This window comes from Schistosoma mansoni, chromosome 7, assembly GCF_000237925.1.
Source record: "Schistosoma mansoni strain Puerto Rico chromosome 7, complete genome".
In the NCBI taxonomy this organism is placed as follows: Eukaryota; Metazoa; Platyhelminthes; class Trematoda; order Strigeidida; family Schistosomatidae; genus Schistosoma; species Schistosoma mansoni.
Window position 1 is genome coordinate 3874063 of NC_031501.1, and position 14012 is coordinate 3888074.

The 14012-nt window shown below is 35.7% G+C and overlaps 1 protein-coding gene across 1 annotated transcript in view; it reads right to left on the reverse strand.

Moving 5' to 3' along the window:
* The window catches only part of Smp_140230 (hypothetical protein), a gene marked incomplete at both ends in the record, with an annotated part of 28892 nt that overhangs the window by 8283 nt on the left and 6597 nt on the right, over positions 1-14012 (reverse strand). Inside the window, 5 exons of the mRNA XM_018798643.1 lie at positions 951-1069; positions 2099-2173; positions 3877-4198; positions 6400-6683; positions 12757-13029. Of these exons, the coding sequence (XP_018653564.1) occupies positions 951-1069; positions 2099-2173; positions 3877-4198; positions 6400-6683; positions 12757-13029 (1073 nt within the window). The remainder of the gene's footprint in view (positions 1-950; positions 1070-2098; positions 2174-3876; positions 4199-6399; positions 6684-12756; positions 13030-14012) is intronic.

A 14012-nucleotide genomic window follows, 5' to 3' on the forward strand; every position in this document is an offset into this window, starting at 1 on the left:
ATGAAAATACTAAATTCTCCACAAAACCCCTTCTGATCTATAATCATATGCACACTAGTAACTGACTTCAAGAGATATTTCCTTGAGTTCTAGTGGGAAGCAGTGACCAGTGGAGTTCTACCAAGTCCGTTGTAGAGATATCAACTCACTGAAGACAATTGGTGAACGGTTGATCAAAATCATGGATTGGTTGAAGTTAGACATTAACACCGTTGGATGCCGGCCGGCTTAGCGGTCTATCGGTTAAGTGCTCTGGTGCGAGACTGGTAGATCCTGGGTTCGAGTTTCGCGAGTGCGGGATTGTGGATGCGCACTGCTGAGGAGTCCCACAATAGGACGAAACGGCTGTCCAGTTCTTCCAGGTTTTCCATGGTAGTCTAGCTTCAATTGACTCATGATTACAGTTATGAAAATTATAAAAATTCTCAATTTCAGCAGATGAGAAACGAAAAAAATTGACCTGCTCTGTTTTATTAGACAGTTTGTAAAGATTAATGTCGTCTGATTATATTGTTTTAATGAAAGATTGTCAAACTACTGAAAACCAAAGGAGAACTGAGTCAATGTTTCGTACTATGCTTGAAACTCATCGACAATATCCATCTATGATATTATCGAAATGTTATACTTTAAAATCGGTAGTTAGTACTTGAGTAATTGAGTTGGATTTCAATGGTTCATAACTCTGAATTTAGTCAATTCGTGATTTTAAGCGACGACCAACTAATGACATAGATGGTTACTATCTTTTTGGAACACGATTGGACTCCACCAACAACGTTCGATATCGATATAGATAATCTGAAGTGAAATGTTGAAAAAATTCTGACAACATTTTAGAGTCTTTCAAGATACTGCTGATATCCTACTTAATGTTGTGGTTTCAAAGTCAATGGTTTTATCAGTTCAATGTCACACACAAATTAAATCTATATATCTATTAAACATACTTGGAATTCTGAAGAGTTTCAATCATATTTGTCAAACGACAAATGAAGTTTCTCAATTGGTATATTGAATCTTGATCAATTTTCAATAGATGCTTGGATTTATTCACTTGTTGAACAAACTAAAAATTAATATTAGAACGAAGTGAGAAAAGAATCAGAATCAGTTCATGTTGAATAATTAATCATAAAGAGTTGATGATTTGGAAAAAAATAATAAAAATATTCATGTGCCTACTAGTGACTAATTTTAATTGGTTATTCCCGGAGTTCTAATGAGGAGTTATGATCAGTGGAGTTCAACCATACTGAGTGTGAGGTAGTTACCCACCAATGAAATTGAAAGATAGTTTCAAAATATCGCGAACTGGATTAAGCTAAAAGTGTCGAAAAATATGATGTCAACTCAGTGGCCTAGATGTTAAATGCTTTCCACGAAACCTGGAGGTCCAGAGTTTAATCTCCTTTGGTTATCTAACTAAAGTCAGCTCATGATATAAAATATGCAAAGAAACAACTTCTATAAACCATTTATACTGAAGTGGCAATAATACATTTCGTATTGTTTGTTTTAATCTTACCATTGATGTTTAGAACGGAACTTGATCAGTCTCTTATTGGCATAAGTGCATCCTGTGCGGATTGCCTCGATATTGCCCTGTCACAAGCATTATAAGTAGAGATGGATAGTGGTTAGCATTGGAGTCCAGGACGCACGTCTCGTCCTATTTGGAAATCGTCCTTAGTTAGATATACCTGCATCCCAGAGTTGATGACCACTCCAGAACTCGAATACAGTACCGTTCGCTTGCAATGCCGTCGCGTTATCCACTTAGCTACTGAGTTAACTCTAGGATGAAGGTGCGTCCAACTAACGACGAGTCCCAAATACGACGAAACTCTCGTCCTGGACTCCACTTACAGTTCGTGACCTAGCACACGTATCTGTGCCTTGTTAATGAATCATTCTACACTGAAGAGAAAAATTTAGTATTAGCCACTGCCACCCATATGTAAACTAACTTTAATATTTTAGCAATTCAAAGAATATATTTTCAGTGAATCTCGTTGCAGATATTTATTGACTTTTCTGGCGATTCAGTGTATGTTGTTATACTGATGAAGACAACAAAAGTATGAAACATACATACCTGGCGATTTTTCAATAACCGATCAGATTTTCGTTTTTCCGTTTGTAAATCTTTTTCAAGTTGTGATACTTTCGTCTAGTATGTAAAAATAAAAGATATTGCAATAATAATAACAATAATAATAATAATAAACTCGGCAATGTGCTCGCCTATCAAGATAACTGAATGTTCAGAGTTCTACCTCTGATAAAAGTAGTGGACAGGTACACGGTGCTCGGGGTCCTAAGATAAAACAGATAAGTTTGGTAAAACTAGGTAGTCAATTATCTGGAACACCACACTAAAGAAAGTCCGGAATTGTGCAAAATCAAATGAATATTTTATGAGAAGTTGTGTGATACAAATCTATAGTTTATGGTTCCTAAGTACAATATAGAGATAAAGTACCGTTTCCTGTAAGACCTTAAGATTTAATTTGAGAATAGTTGGTTAGTCATAGTTACCATAGAGCCAAGCAGATAGACACACTGGTTCAAGTTGCCAAAAGAGATTGAAATAATTTGTGGAAGCAATGATAATGAGAAAGACTGAACATTAAAAATACAGTTTGAGAAGATAGACTATAAAGGCATATATGAAGGAGAACAAGTGTTGATAATAAAGGATGAATACATCTACGCTATTGTGAACGGTTCTGAGTCATACAACCCAACATCTCCAACTACTGATCGCAGTTATCGCTCAGAATCAAATCAAGCAGTCTGGATCTATTAAGATGGATTAATTAAATTAACAGTTATTAACATTCTGAATTGATTTCGTGTTCTGTTTTTGGCTGTGCTTAAATTTCTTTCAACCTAAGATCTATTTTAAGTAGTTATGAGAGATTTCATAAAACGATCGTATAACTAAGTTGTTTAACATCTCATGATTTAAATGTGTTGATGTATGACAGGAACTACCATGGAACTCTCCAATACATTACTTACGTGCTTACACCTGCTACGCCTCGTGGAAGAGAATAGACCGCTTACCAGTATTCTCCATTCAACTCTGTCCTAAAGATCATGCTTTGTCGTCATGAAAAAGAACAAAATGGAATGTTGTACGGTATATTTATTCTTTGGTTAGAAGGTAGACATTTCGCCTTCACCATAACGAGACAAACCCAAGGCAGCTTTCTGGACCCATTTCGATTTGAGCGATCGTTATTTTATCAATACTTTGCATACATTTATAAACAGTGGCTTTAGGTTGAGCACATAAATCACTACGGTATAACATCATAGTTAAATACCTAATCATTAATATATGAGCACGTATATACCACATATTACAAAAAACCTCTTCAACGTTAAACATTCAGCATATTCATTCATAATATTGTTCAATATTTCGCTTCGTCGTCGTTTGCTTTAATTGTTTGTATTTACTTTATATAATGCGAATGCAAAATAAAAAGAAAGGAGAATAAGCCTTAAATGGAGGGGGTGACTTGAACAAGCCAACAACCTCCGAGAACACAAAAAGAAATAATGTTATTATAGTCCATCAGTACCCAATAGCATGTGTTTGCGTATCACTTTTATCTGCTTTTTCGATTATTCAAGAATGGAAATAGAAGTTCGGTGAGATTATAATTTATGAACAAACCGATCAGATTTGAATTCGCCTGTAGCTCTTCTAAGGTTACTGTCTGTCCCAAGCCCGGGTAAAGGAGGAGGGTTGGGTATGGAGTCAGCAACCCCATCCCATAGAAAACAACCTCGTTATAAAAAAACGCTAAACTGAACAAACAAATTAAACCATTCGATGCATAATACAAAATATTAAACTACCATAAGGTGTTTTAATTTATGCTGAAAATTCATTCCCGATAATTCTGGGGAACTTATTCTGGAATTGATCTTTGAACATGATTTTTGTCGGTTATGTCCAAGACGTTGTTGTTGTGTTTGTGGTTGATGATGATGTTGGCAATGACATCCATCAGCAACAACCCTATTCAAGGTTTTTGCATATGGAAGAATAACAGATTTATTGTTATTCTGATTTATATTATTGACATTTGACGATTGTTTATTGACAAGATTATAATCCAAATGTAGAGCACGTGATTCAAGACATGTTTTACCTGGACATTGAAAACTTGGATAACCTCTATGATTAAGAAGAAAAAAAACAGGATAATAAATGGTAGATATTCACGTTCGTATTTCGGTAAAAATAAACAAATATCTTTGTTTAGTTTATCTGGGGCTCGTAAGATCTGAAAGTAAGACAGGAGAGCAATTGTATTAATCTAGTCCGAGGATTGATTAGCTCCTCTAGATCGTTTATCTAGTTAGAATGACCTTCGGCTAACTAATGACATACTAAATGTGAGATAACAGCCGAGTGTGACATTAAATGACTTTTCGTTTAGAATGTAGTTTCCTACGTTTGTTCACTGGCCCTGTAGTCAAAATGGAGAACAACTCGGCAAGCAGTTAACTAATAACAATACAGTTTAAATTTATAAGTCTTTCATACTGTAATAAGGAGCTTAACTGATTAGAAACTGCAACATGATGAGAAGGATAAGTAACGTAATAAGTAAGTCTAGATATGTTAGAGATTATGCAGTAGGAAGATCAACTTGAATAGAGTTTCGTACTTGTTAAAATTCACTATTCAGGATTATAGTTAATATACGTTACCGTGAACAAACCAGATTCCAGTGGAGGAAGAAATCAGGAAGAAGCACTGGAACTGGATAGGACACACTTTGAGGAAATCACCCAACTGTGTCACAAAACAAGCCCACACATGGAATCCTGAAGGCCAAAGGAAAAGAGGAAGACCGAAGGACACATTACTCCGAGAAATGAAGACAAACATGAGAAGAATGAACAAAAATTGGATATAACTAGAGAGGAAGGCCCAGTACAGAGTGGGTTAGAGAATGCTGGTCGGCGGCCTATGCTCCATTGGGAGTAACAGGCGTAAGTAAGTAAGTAAGTAAAGTAACGTTACCGTGAAATCATAAGTGACTTTCTATAGGATTGGAGAGAAATAACTATTTTTCTCAATGATTGAAAGTAGGTAGTATGTTTTTTAATCTGATTTAATTAATATTGAACATTGGTGTTTCAAATGAAAACCAGATTTCATATTTATCTAGCCTCTATGAATAAGGATGAAATAAATTTATCAGTGAATTTTTTTCAAAATTAGAAGACTGAACTAAGTGAATCAACATTTCAGGGCGTAATATAACTACATACAATCGTTTCTGTTTGGTAATTGGAAATAGACGGTAGGAAGCCCTAGACGTAGATTACTTGCTAGTTGGCACCCACCAAGTAAATAACATAAGTGATTGCAATAAAATAAAGGTCAATCAGTTTGAAACCTGGGTTTATGGGTTTTTATGCCGTCTGTTGACCGGGTACCATCAGCAGCAGCTTAATGTGGGAGAAAACAAACCGACTTCCAGTTGAAGAGGAAATTAAGAAAAGAGGTTGATACGACATACATTGTGGAAACTATCAAACTGCATCACGAGACACGCACCAACTTGGAATTCTGGAGGGAGACGGAAAAGAGGAACACCAAAGAACGCACTGCGTCGAAAATTCGAAGCAGACATGAAAAGGATCATTATCAACTGGAAAGGATTGCCCAGGACAGAGTTCTATGGAGAGTGCTGGTGGGCAGCCTATGCTCCCGCAATAGGGGTGACAGGCGTAAGTAAGTAAGTACTTCAAACTATTTAACATCAAAACGTACTGTACGCGACGTCAAGTCACTTAGACACTGACAACTACATTGAAAATCGATCAGTAGAATTTGATTAGAACTGGAAACTGAATAAACATGATATTGATCACAACTCAGTGACTAGTCAAACTGGGTACTTTTTTCATAACTAAGTTATACGAGTTTTCATGGGTAGCTGTCAAAGAGCAATGATCGCTATAAAAAATTTTATGACTGATATTCAATCTTAAAATTTGAAGCATGGGTCTCATTATTTTACATATTAAGAGGTTCCTGAAAAATTGTTTCTGTCTGCAGCATATATTCCATGTCAAAGATTGACAAGATATTAATGTATTATGATTTTCTTGAAATTCACTAGTCACAATATTGATTAATGTAACAGAACAGTCTTCTCCTATTCAGCTTTAACTTCCCCTCATCCCTGTCTCTCTCCGCCTCCAAGATTGTTAAGATCTTCCTTTCGTTATGTTGATATAAGTTGTGGAATAACTTGGATTAAAACACAGGTTCTTGCTACGTTATCTATGGTTGACTGATTGATGGTTATTTATGGTATATTCAAAATAAAAAAGAATGAATAGATACATGAATCTTACCGAGAGCGTGATGCTCTTGCAGCAGTCCTCCACGGTATTCCTCCACTAAAACTTGTTCGACTTGATAATGGAGTAGTTGGTCGGCTATAATATGCTTTCTGAATAGTTTTAGCCACACCAGGTGGTTTCCATACTGCTCGTTCACTTAGAGGCTGCCCAGAATCGGAACAATGTAAATGACGATTATGCTTTCTATGTAAGTCTACATTACATTTATGATGTGTTCTATGATCTAGATAATGTGCAGGATCCGCACTACGACATCTTGGTCGACCACCAGCAGGCTAAAAAAACAGTTTGAGGAGAAAGTAGAAATAAATATTCATCATAAAAACTAACAAATAAATGCATTAAGTAAATGAACCAACATCCTTGTGATGTTTAACACTGGATTTTGAACAACAGATTTATTGTTTCTAGCGCGTTATCTTCTAAGCTATTGGATTACGATGCGTGCTAACTTATTTAACAAGTGTGCTTTATTCTAGGTGTTATTCGTCACAATTTGATCTCCTTCTGAGTGCCATTGAAAATCATGAAGCACTGAACATCTATCTGTTTCGTCCTGTAATGTAACTCTCCAGTAGTAAGTACCGATCTCCATGATAGGGATCGAACCCGGAACTATCTTTAAAATTTGGCGGCCTGTTTAAATATCTGGGCTACCTTTTCCTGACATCAACATATCTCGACAAGTTACCTGTCTTTTGTTTGTTTTAACACATCATTATATCGATTAATCGCATAACCTATTTAAGCGCGTTTATGAAAATTTTACGATCTTTCGCCGTACAACTTAAAATAAGAGATATTGTAATGGATGTCAGCATACATTGAAAGGAATGTTCATTTCTCAGGTGTCGATTCCTGAACTGTTAACATCTAACTGGTGATCACTCAATATTTATTGTCAGGACAGATAAATAAAGAAAGAAAGGAAACTTGTTGGAATACTTTGTGCTGAGAATTCTATATTGTACCAAAATTATAATATTGAATAGAGCCATTAATAATAATAATAGTAACCTTCAGATTTCACAGCCAATTCCTGATCTTTAGAAACAGTGGGTCACCCATATTGTAAGTTTCTAGACTTTGAAATTTCATATATATAGTTGAAATCATGAGTCAATTGAAGCTAGATCACCATGGAAAACCTGGAAGCACTAGAAGGCCGTTTCGTCCTATTGTGGGACTCCTAAGTGGCAGTGCGCATTCACGATCCCGCCTCATGAGACTGGAACCTAGGACCTATCAGTCCCGCGCGCGAGCACTGGCTCATGATTTCAACAATATATTTAGAAAAATTACTAAAAAATTTCCACAAACAACCCACTTTGAAATTTTATGTTCTTTAATTATAACTCTGCGATTAAATGTTATTTTATTCACCCTATAACTTAATATTCCTGGATTCAATCCCTTTATGAAATTGTGGGTAGGTATCGTTAAAAGTTTTCACAATAACAATACAATACCACTTAGTCAATTGAACGGTTCAATATTCAATATTTAAACGAAAGTAATTCATAGTTGAAAGCGTGAGTCAATTGAAGCTAGACCACCAGGGAAAACCTGGAAGCACTGGGCTGCCGTTTTGTCCTATTGTGGAACTCCTCAGCAGTGCGCATCCACTAGTGACTGACTTCGAGTGGTAAATCCGGAGTTCTAGTGAGAAGCAGTGACAAGTGGAGTTCAAACCACGTCTGTTGTGAGATAGAAAGAAACTCACTGAAGACATTGGTGGACGGTTGCTCAACTTCGTGGATTGGTTGGAGATAGACATAAACACCATGGGATGCCGGCTCAGTGGTTTATCGGTTAAGTGCTCTGGCGCGAGACTAGTAGGTCCTAGGTTGGAATCTCGTGAGGTGAGGTCTTGGACGCGCACTGTTGAGGAGTCCCACAATAGGACGAAACGGCTGTCCAGTGCTTCCAGGTTTTCCATGGTGGTCTAGCTTCAATTGACTCACGCTTTCAACTATGAAAATACTAAATCTCCACAAAAAACCCCTTCTGATTGTAATTCATTTCAAATTTCAATAATGAATAATGGCATATTGTGAAGGTGATTAGAAAATAGATAACTTTCTTGAAAAAATATTCAATGATAAATGAAACCATCTTTCTCCCAAAAGAATTATGTGCTCACATTTTTTTTGGGGGGGGGAAGGGGGTAGGGAAAAATAATAAATAGATTATGTAAATAATGAACTTTTGATTTGATTTAGTATGCAGCCCTAATTACTTGTATATACTAACCAGTCTTTCTTATTTACTTTGAACTATCTCTGTTCACCTGCTACACTTATTCACAGATGTGTTTAGATTGAGATTCATGTAAGACATTTAACTGTTAATGCATGTTACTATGTACATTTGTGTTAGTATGTAATTGTTAGTGCACACAAAAACAAGAAAAAAGTAATATACTATTGAAGATACAGAAATGTATGTTTGAAGGTGTGTGTGTTTGTTTGTGCATTGACTGGTATTCTCTCTCTTTTCACTTTATGTTCGCTGAGGTGCGCACACACACATGCTTATCACACAAACAGATATACACATACCTACACACATTCTTTGAAGACATTGGATCTTTCAGAGAACACAGAATGGTAGTCAGGTTTTTTTTTCAAAAATCAAACTAAACTCAACGAAAATTCATTACGACAAGGAAGTACGTAACAGCCATTTTAAAGAAGAAGAAGAAGAAGAAGAAGAAAAGAATATTGATGATAGAAGATGAATCAAGTTGACTATTTTTCTTTACCATCAGTTTTATCAGTTTTTTTGTTTTTAGTAATTAGACATTTATCCCTCAGAGAGAAAATGAGAACAATTTTTGTTGTTCATCATTTGAATATTATTGTTAAGGTTGAAAAGTTTTTGTCAAAAGATTAATTTTAATTTGATTAGAGAGATGATTGTAATCATGAAATGACGTAAACTGGAGAAGTCTTTGGAAGAAAAAAACACCTCGATAAGTCCACTTAACTGATTTTTTCAAATAATTTTGAATAGCTCAGCAATTTACTTACTTACTTACTTACGCCTGTTACTCCCAATCGAGCATAGGCCGCCGACCACCATTTCCTAACCCACTCTGTCCTGCGCCTTCCTTTCTAGTTCTATCCAGCTTTTGTTTATTCTTCTCATGTCTGTCTTCATTTCTCGGCGTAATATGTTATTTGATCTTTCTCTTCTCCTTCGGCCTTCAGGATTCCATATGAGGGCTTGTCTTGTGACTCAGTCGGGTGTTTTCCTCAATGTGTGTCCTATCCACTTCCAGCGCTTCTTCCTCCTCTGGAATCTGGTTTGTTCTCACCCATAGTAGCTTGTTGCTGATAGTGTCTGGCCAACGGATCCGAAGTATCTTGCGTAGACAACTGTTAATAAAACCTGTATCTTCAGGATGATGGCTTTCGTAGTTCTCCACGTCTCCGCCCCATACAGTAGAACTGTCTTGACATTTGTATTGAAAATTCTGACTTTGGTCTTGGTTGACAATTGTTTTGAGTTCCAGATGTTCTTTAGTTGTAAATATGCTGCTCTTACTTTGCCAATCATCGCCCTCACACCGGTCTTTACTTCGAATGATTCGGTGAGTTGTCCTTCATGAAAGATTTGGCAGTTTAATCCATCGTAGGAGTTCCCTATGATATTGACTGTCTTCTGAGGCATGCTGTAGTGCCTGAGCTCAGCAATAAGCAACCATATATGATGTAATGAGCTACCATTTTTGATTGTCAGTTAAGTTTCATAATAAAGACGATGCAGTCACAATCCATGGAATAAATTCAAGATTATAGGATGGTGACTATTTCTGGGATTATAAATAATCCCAAAAGAGAAAATCGATTATTTGTAATCTTAATAAATAAATAAATTCATTTTATATTGGTTGTTTGAATCTTCCCATTAACGTTTAGGACTTCAATAGATCAGTCTGTTATTGGCATACGTGCATTCTATGCGGATTGCCTCTTCCGCTTCAAGAAAGAATTACGACTGATCAGTGTGAAAACGTTCATTAGTTAAATAAAAACAGTATATAAGCAGTAGTCTTGGATGCGCACTGTTGAGGACTCCCAAAATAGGACGAAACGGCCGTCCAGTGCTTCCAGGTTTTCCATGGTGGTCCATCTTCAATTGACTCATGATTTCAACTATGAAAATAAGTAGTGATTGTCAAATATGTCCCGTATCCTCATATATTTTATAATTTTACGTACATATTTTGTACCTACAATCCCTATCTTTATATTGATCATCATTTGTTCTTTGTTCAATTATCTCTTATTAACATTATCTTATTCAATTCCTTACTACACTTAGATTATCTTATTATTGGTTAATCCTCAGGGATGACGTGGACTTTGTGACATCTACTCAAAATCACTTCACTCTTTAAATCCTAAAGGAATGCATTTCTTATTTTCGACGCCTATTGTTTTTTGATAATCCAGCTGTTTACCGGCTCTCTGTGTAATTCTTAAAATAATTTAAGATCTCTTGTGTTTGGCGAATTTCTTTAATAGTAGTAATAGTTTGTGTTAGCGTTTTTCTCGTTAGCGGCAAAGCAAGAGCAGCGTATTTACAACTAAAGAACATCTGGAACTCAAAACAATTGTCAACCAAGACCAAAGTCAGAATTTTCAATACAAATGTCAAGACAGTTCTACTGTATGGGGCGGAGACGTGGAGAACTACGAAAGCCATCATCCTGAAGATACAGGTTTTATTAACAGTTGTCTACGCAAGATACTTCGGATCCGTTGGCCAGACACTATCAGCAACAAGCTACTATGGGTGAGAACAAACCAGATTCCAGAGGAGGAAGAAGCGCTGGAAGTGGATAGGACACACATTGAGGAAAACACCCGACTGAGTCACAAGACAAGCCCTCATATGGAATCCTGAAGGCCGAAGGAGAAGAGAAAGATCAAATAACATATTACGCCGAGAAATGAAGACAGACATGAGAAGAATAAACAAAAGCTGGATAGAACTAGAAAGGAAGGCGCAGGACAGAGTGGGTTAGGAAATGGTGGTCGGCGGCCTATGCTCGATTGGGAGTAACAGGCGTAAGTAATTAAGTAAGTAAGTAATTGTTGGTGTTATTGCACATCTCATTATTTGTGTTGTATCACATTTGTTATATTTTGCGCATATCTTGTAACTTTAAACCCTTCTAGTTTGAAATTATTCTAGCAAATAACAAGTTCACTGATTTTATTTACAGAGTGATCTTGTTTAGTCTTTAGCATCTAGTACAATGTCACAGTTACATAGGTTGTTCTGGCTTTTGAACAGATCTTCTTAAGTTATTATCCTCACATGGTTTGAGCATATCAGTTACTCGTTTATAGACGTGACTGTTTTTAAATAAGCGTATGTGTGTTAATCACTTACTTTATTTGACAGAAGTGTCTTTATTGTTCTGTTTGACCAATAAATAGTAAATCAAGCTTTATCATATTGAGTTGGCTATTTCTGCCACTTCGTTGCGTTTGTGTTTTTTCGCGTCTCTTATCGTTTGTCCGCATTATCAAATATTTGAAATATATATGTTCTTCAAATACTTTCGTATTCGATATCTCATATTTACGTTGTTATAGAAACGAGATACATCGATAGCAAATATATGAAGTATATGGGATATAGATTTCGTTAACAACAATATTATTCGATTATATGAAGTCAAATAGTGCGCCATTATAAGATAACCATTCAAAAATAAGAAGCACTTAACAATCTGTTTAGTATTAAGTATAAGACCCAAAAAAAGTAGTTCTTGCTTTAAATTCAGTCAATAATTTTTCCTTCATTCGTTGTTATTCCGTAGCGGGAAACATAACTTCCAACGAAAAATATTTTCAAGTGTAAGACTTCTTAGCCGTTCATACATATGAACCTTCGATCAATTCATGATATAACACAACAATAATCCAGTTATTTCTGGTTTTCATTGGTATCTCAGCTGAAATCAACCTTTAATGAATACAACTTAAAATTTAAATTTAGTCTCCATGAACTTTTCTCAACAAAAATATTTTCCCAGAAGGGGGTTTTGTGGAGATTTTTAGTAGTTGTATATATTTGAAATCATGAGTCAATTGAAGCTAGACCACCATTGAAAACCTGGAAGCACTGGACAACCGTTTAGTCCTATTGTGGGACTCCTCAGCAGTGCGCATCCAAGATCCGCGCGAGACTAATAGGTCCTGGGTTCGAATTGGGATCGTGGATACGCACTTCTGAGGAGCCCCATAATGGGACGAAACGGCCATCCAGTGCCGTAAGTAAGAAATAGACTGATTAATTAGAAAATGTTAGAAATATAAATGAACTTACTATAAACGGTGGTCTATCCGATAAATTATTTTTATGATATATACATACATTCTTATCATCAGAATGAATAATTTTCTCATGATTATACAAAGAATTATTTGATCTTGATCTTGTTCGATAGGAATTTGATGATTTCACAGATCTATTGTATGGATTTATTAAATCAATGCCAGGAATATGATTTGACATATTAGTTAAACCTGGCCATGGATAAGTTGTTACACCAGAGCATAATTGTGATGGAGTTTGTGAGCCAGCTTTTAACCAACTAAACTGTTTAAATTGTGTTAAAGCAACAGATGAAAGTGATTGATATGTTGAAAGTAAAGGATATGAAAAAGAATGATTATTATGAATAGTTAAAGAGATGCCATTGATAAAGTTCAAATATGTCGGGAATCAAAATAGTTGTCATCAATGATATGATCTAATTGACGTGATATGTCACAAACTGATTGAAGTTTCATGTACATACCGCTGAACACTGCGTCAGAAACCCAAAGATCCTAGGTTCGATCAATGGATAGAGCTATCGAAGAGAACTGATGAAGAGTTCTAAACTAGGACGAAAAAAGCTGCCCAATACTGATTAATTTTTCATAGTATCTTGAATGAAATCAATCTGGTAAGCAAAGATGGCTAGTGGCTAGCAGTGGAATCCAGGACTCGCGTTTGATCCTATTTGGGATTGATGACATGGCGTCAAGTCTAATTCCATTTTAGTGAACTTACAGTATCGTTTAAAGGCAGAGAGATGCACGATATGATGGATCGTTATTGGTTTATAATAGAAAATGAATTATCATAGTCACTTGGTTTTGATAATTCTATAAACACCTTAACGGAACAGCGGTGTTAAGGCAATCTATTGGCTACCTGTTTATATTCACAATTTGAAAGTACAACATAGCAGCGTAATCCAAGATGCGTGTCTTACCGCATTTATGACTTTCCAGCCTCATGTACCTGGACCACTTTGTTGATGTGCACATTAGGACTAAAAATCAATCATTTCAAACTTTTAATGCATTATCTACTAAGCTTCTAAGCACAAACAGTCATCAGTTTGTTCAATGGAATTAATTCAAATTTTTCCTAGTATTGATATAAATATTACGAATTCATTTTATTTCATTAGCTTCTCACCAGCTATTTACAATCTGTTATATATACAATTCAGAATTTCGAGTACATATTACTATTATGTGTAACAAAAATGTAAATAGAGATAAGAAAAACTTTAAAAAATGTATTTC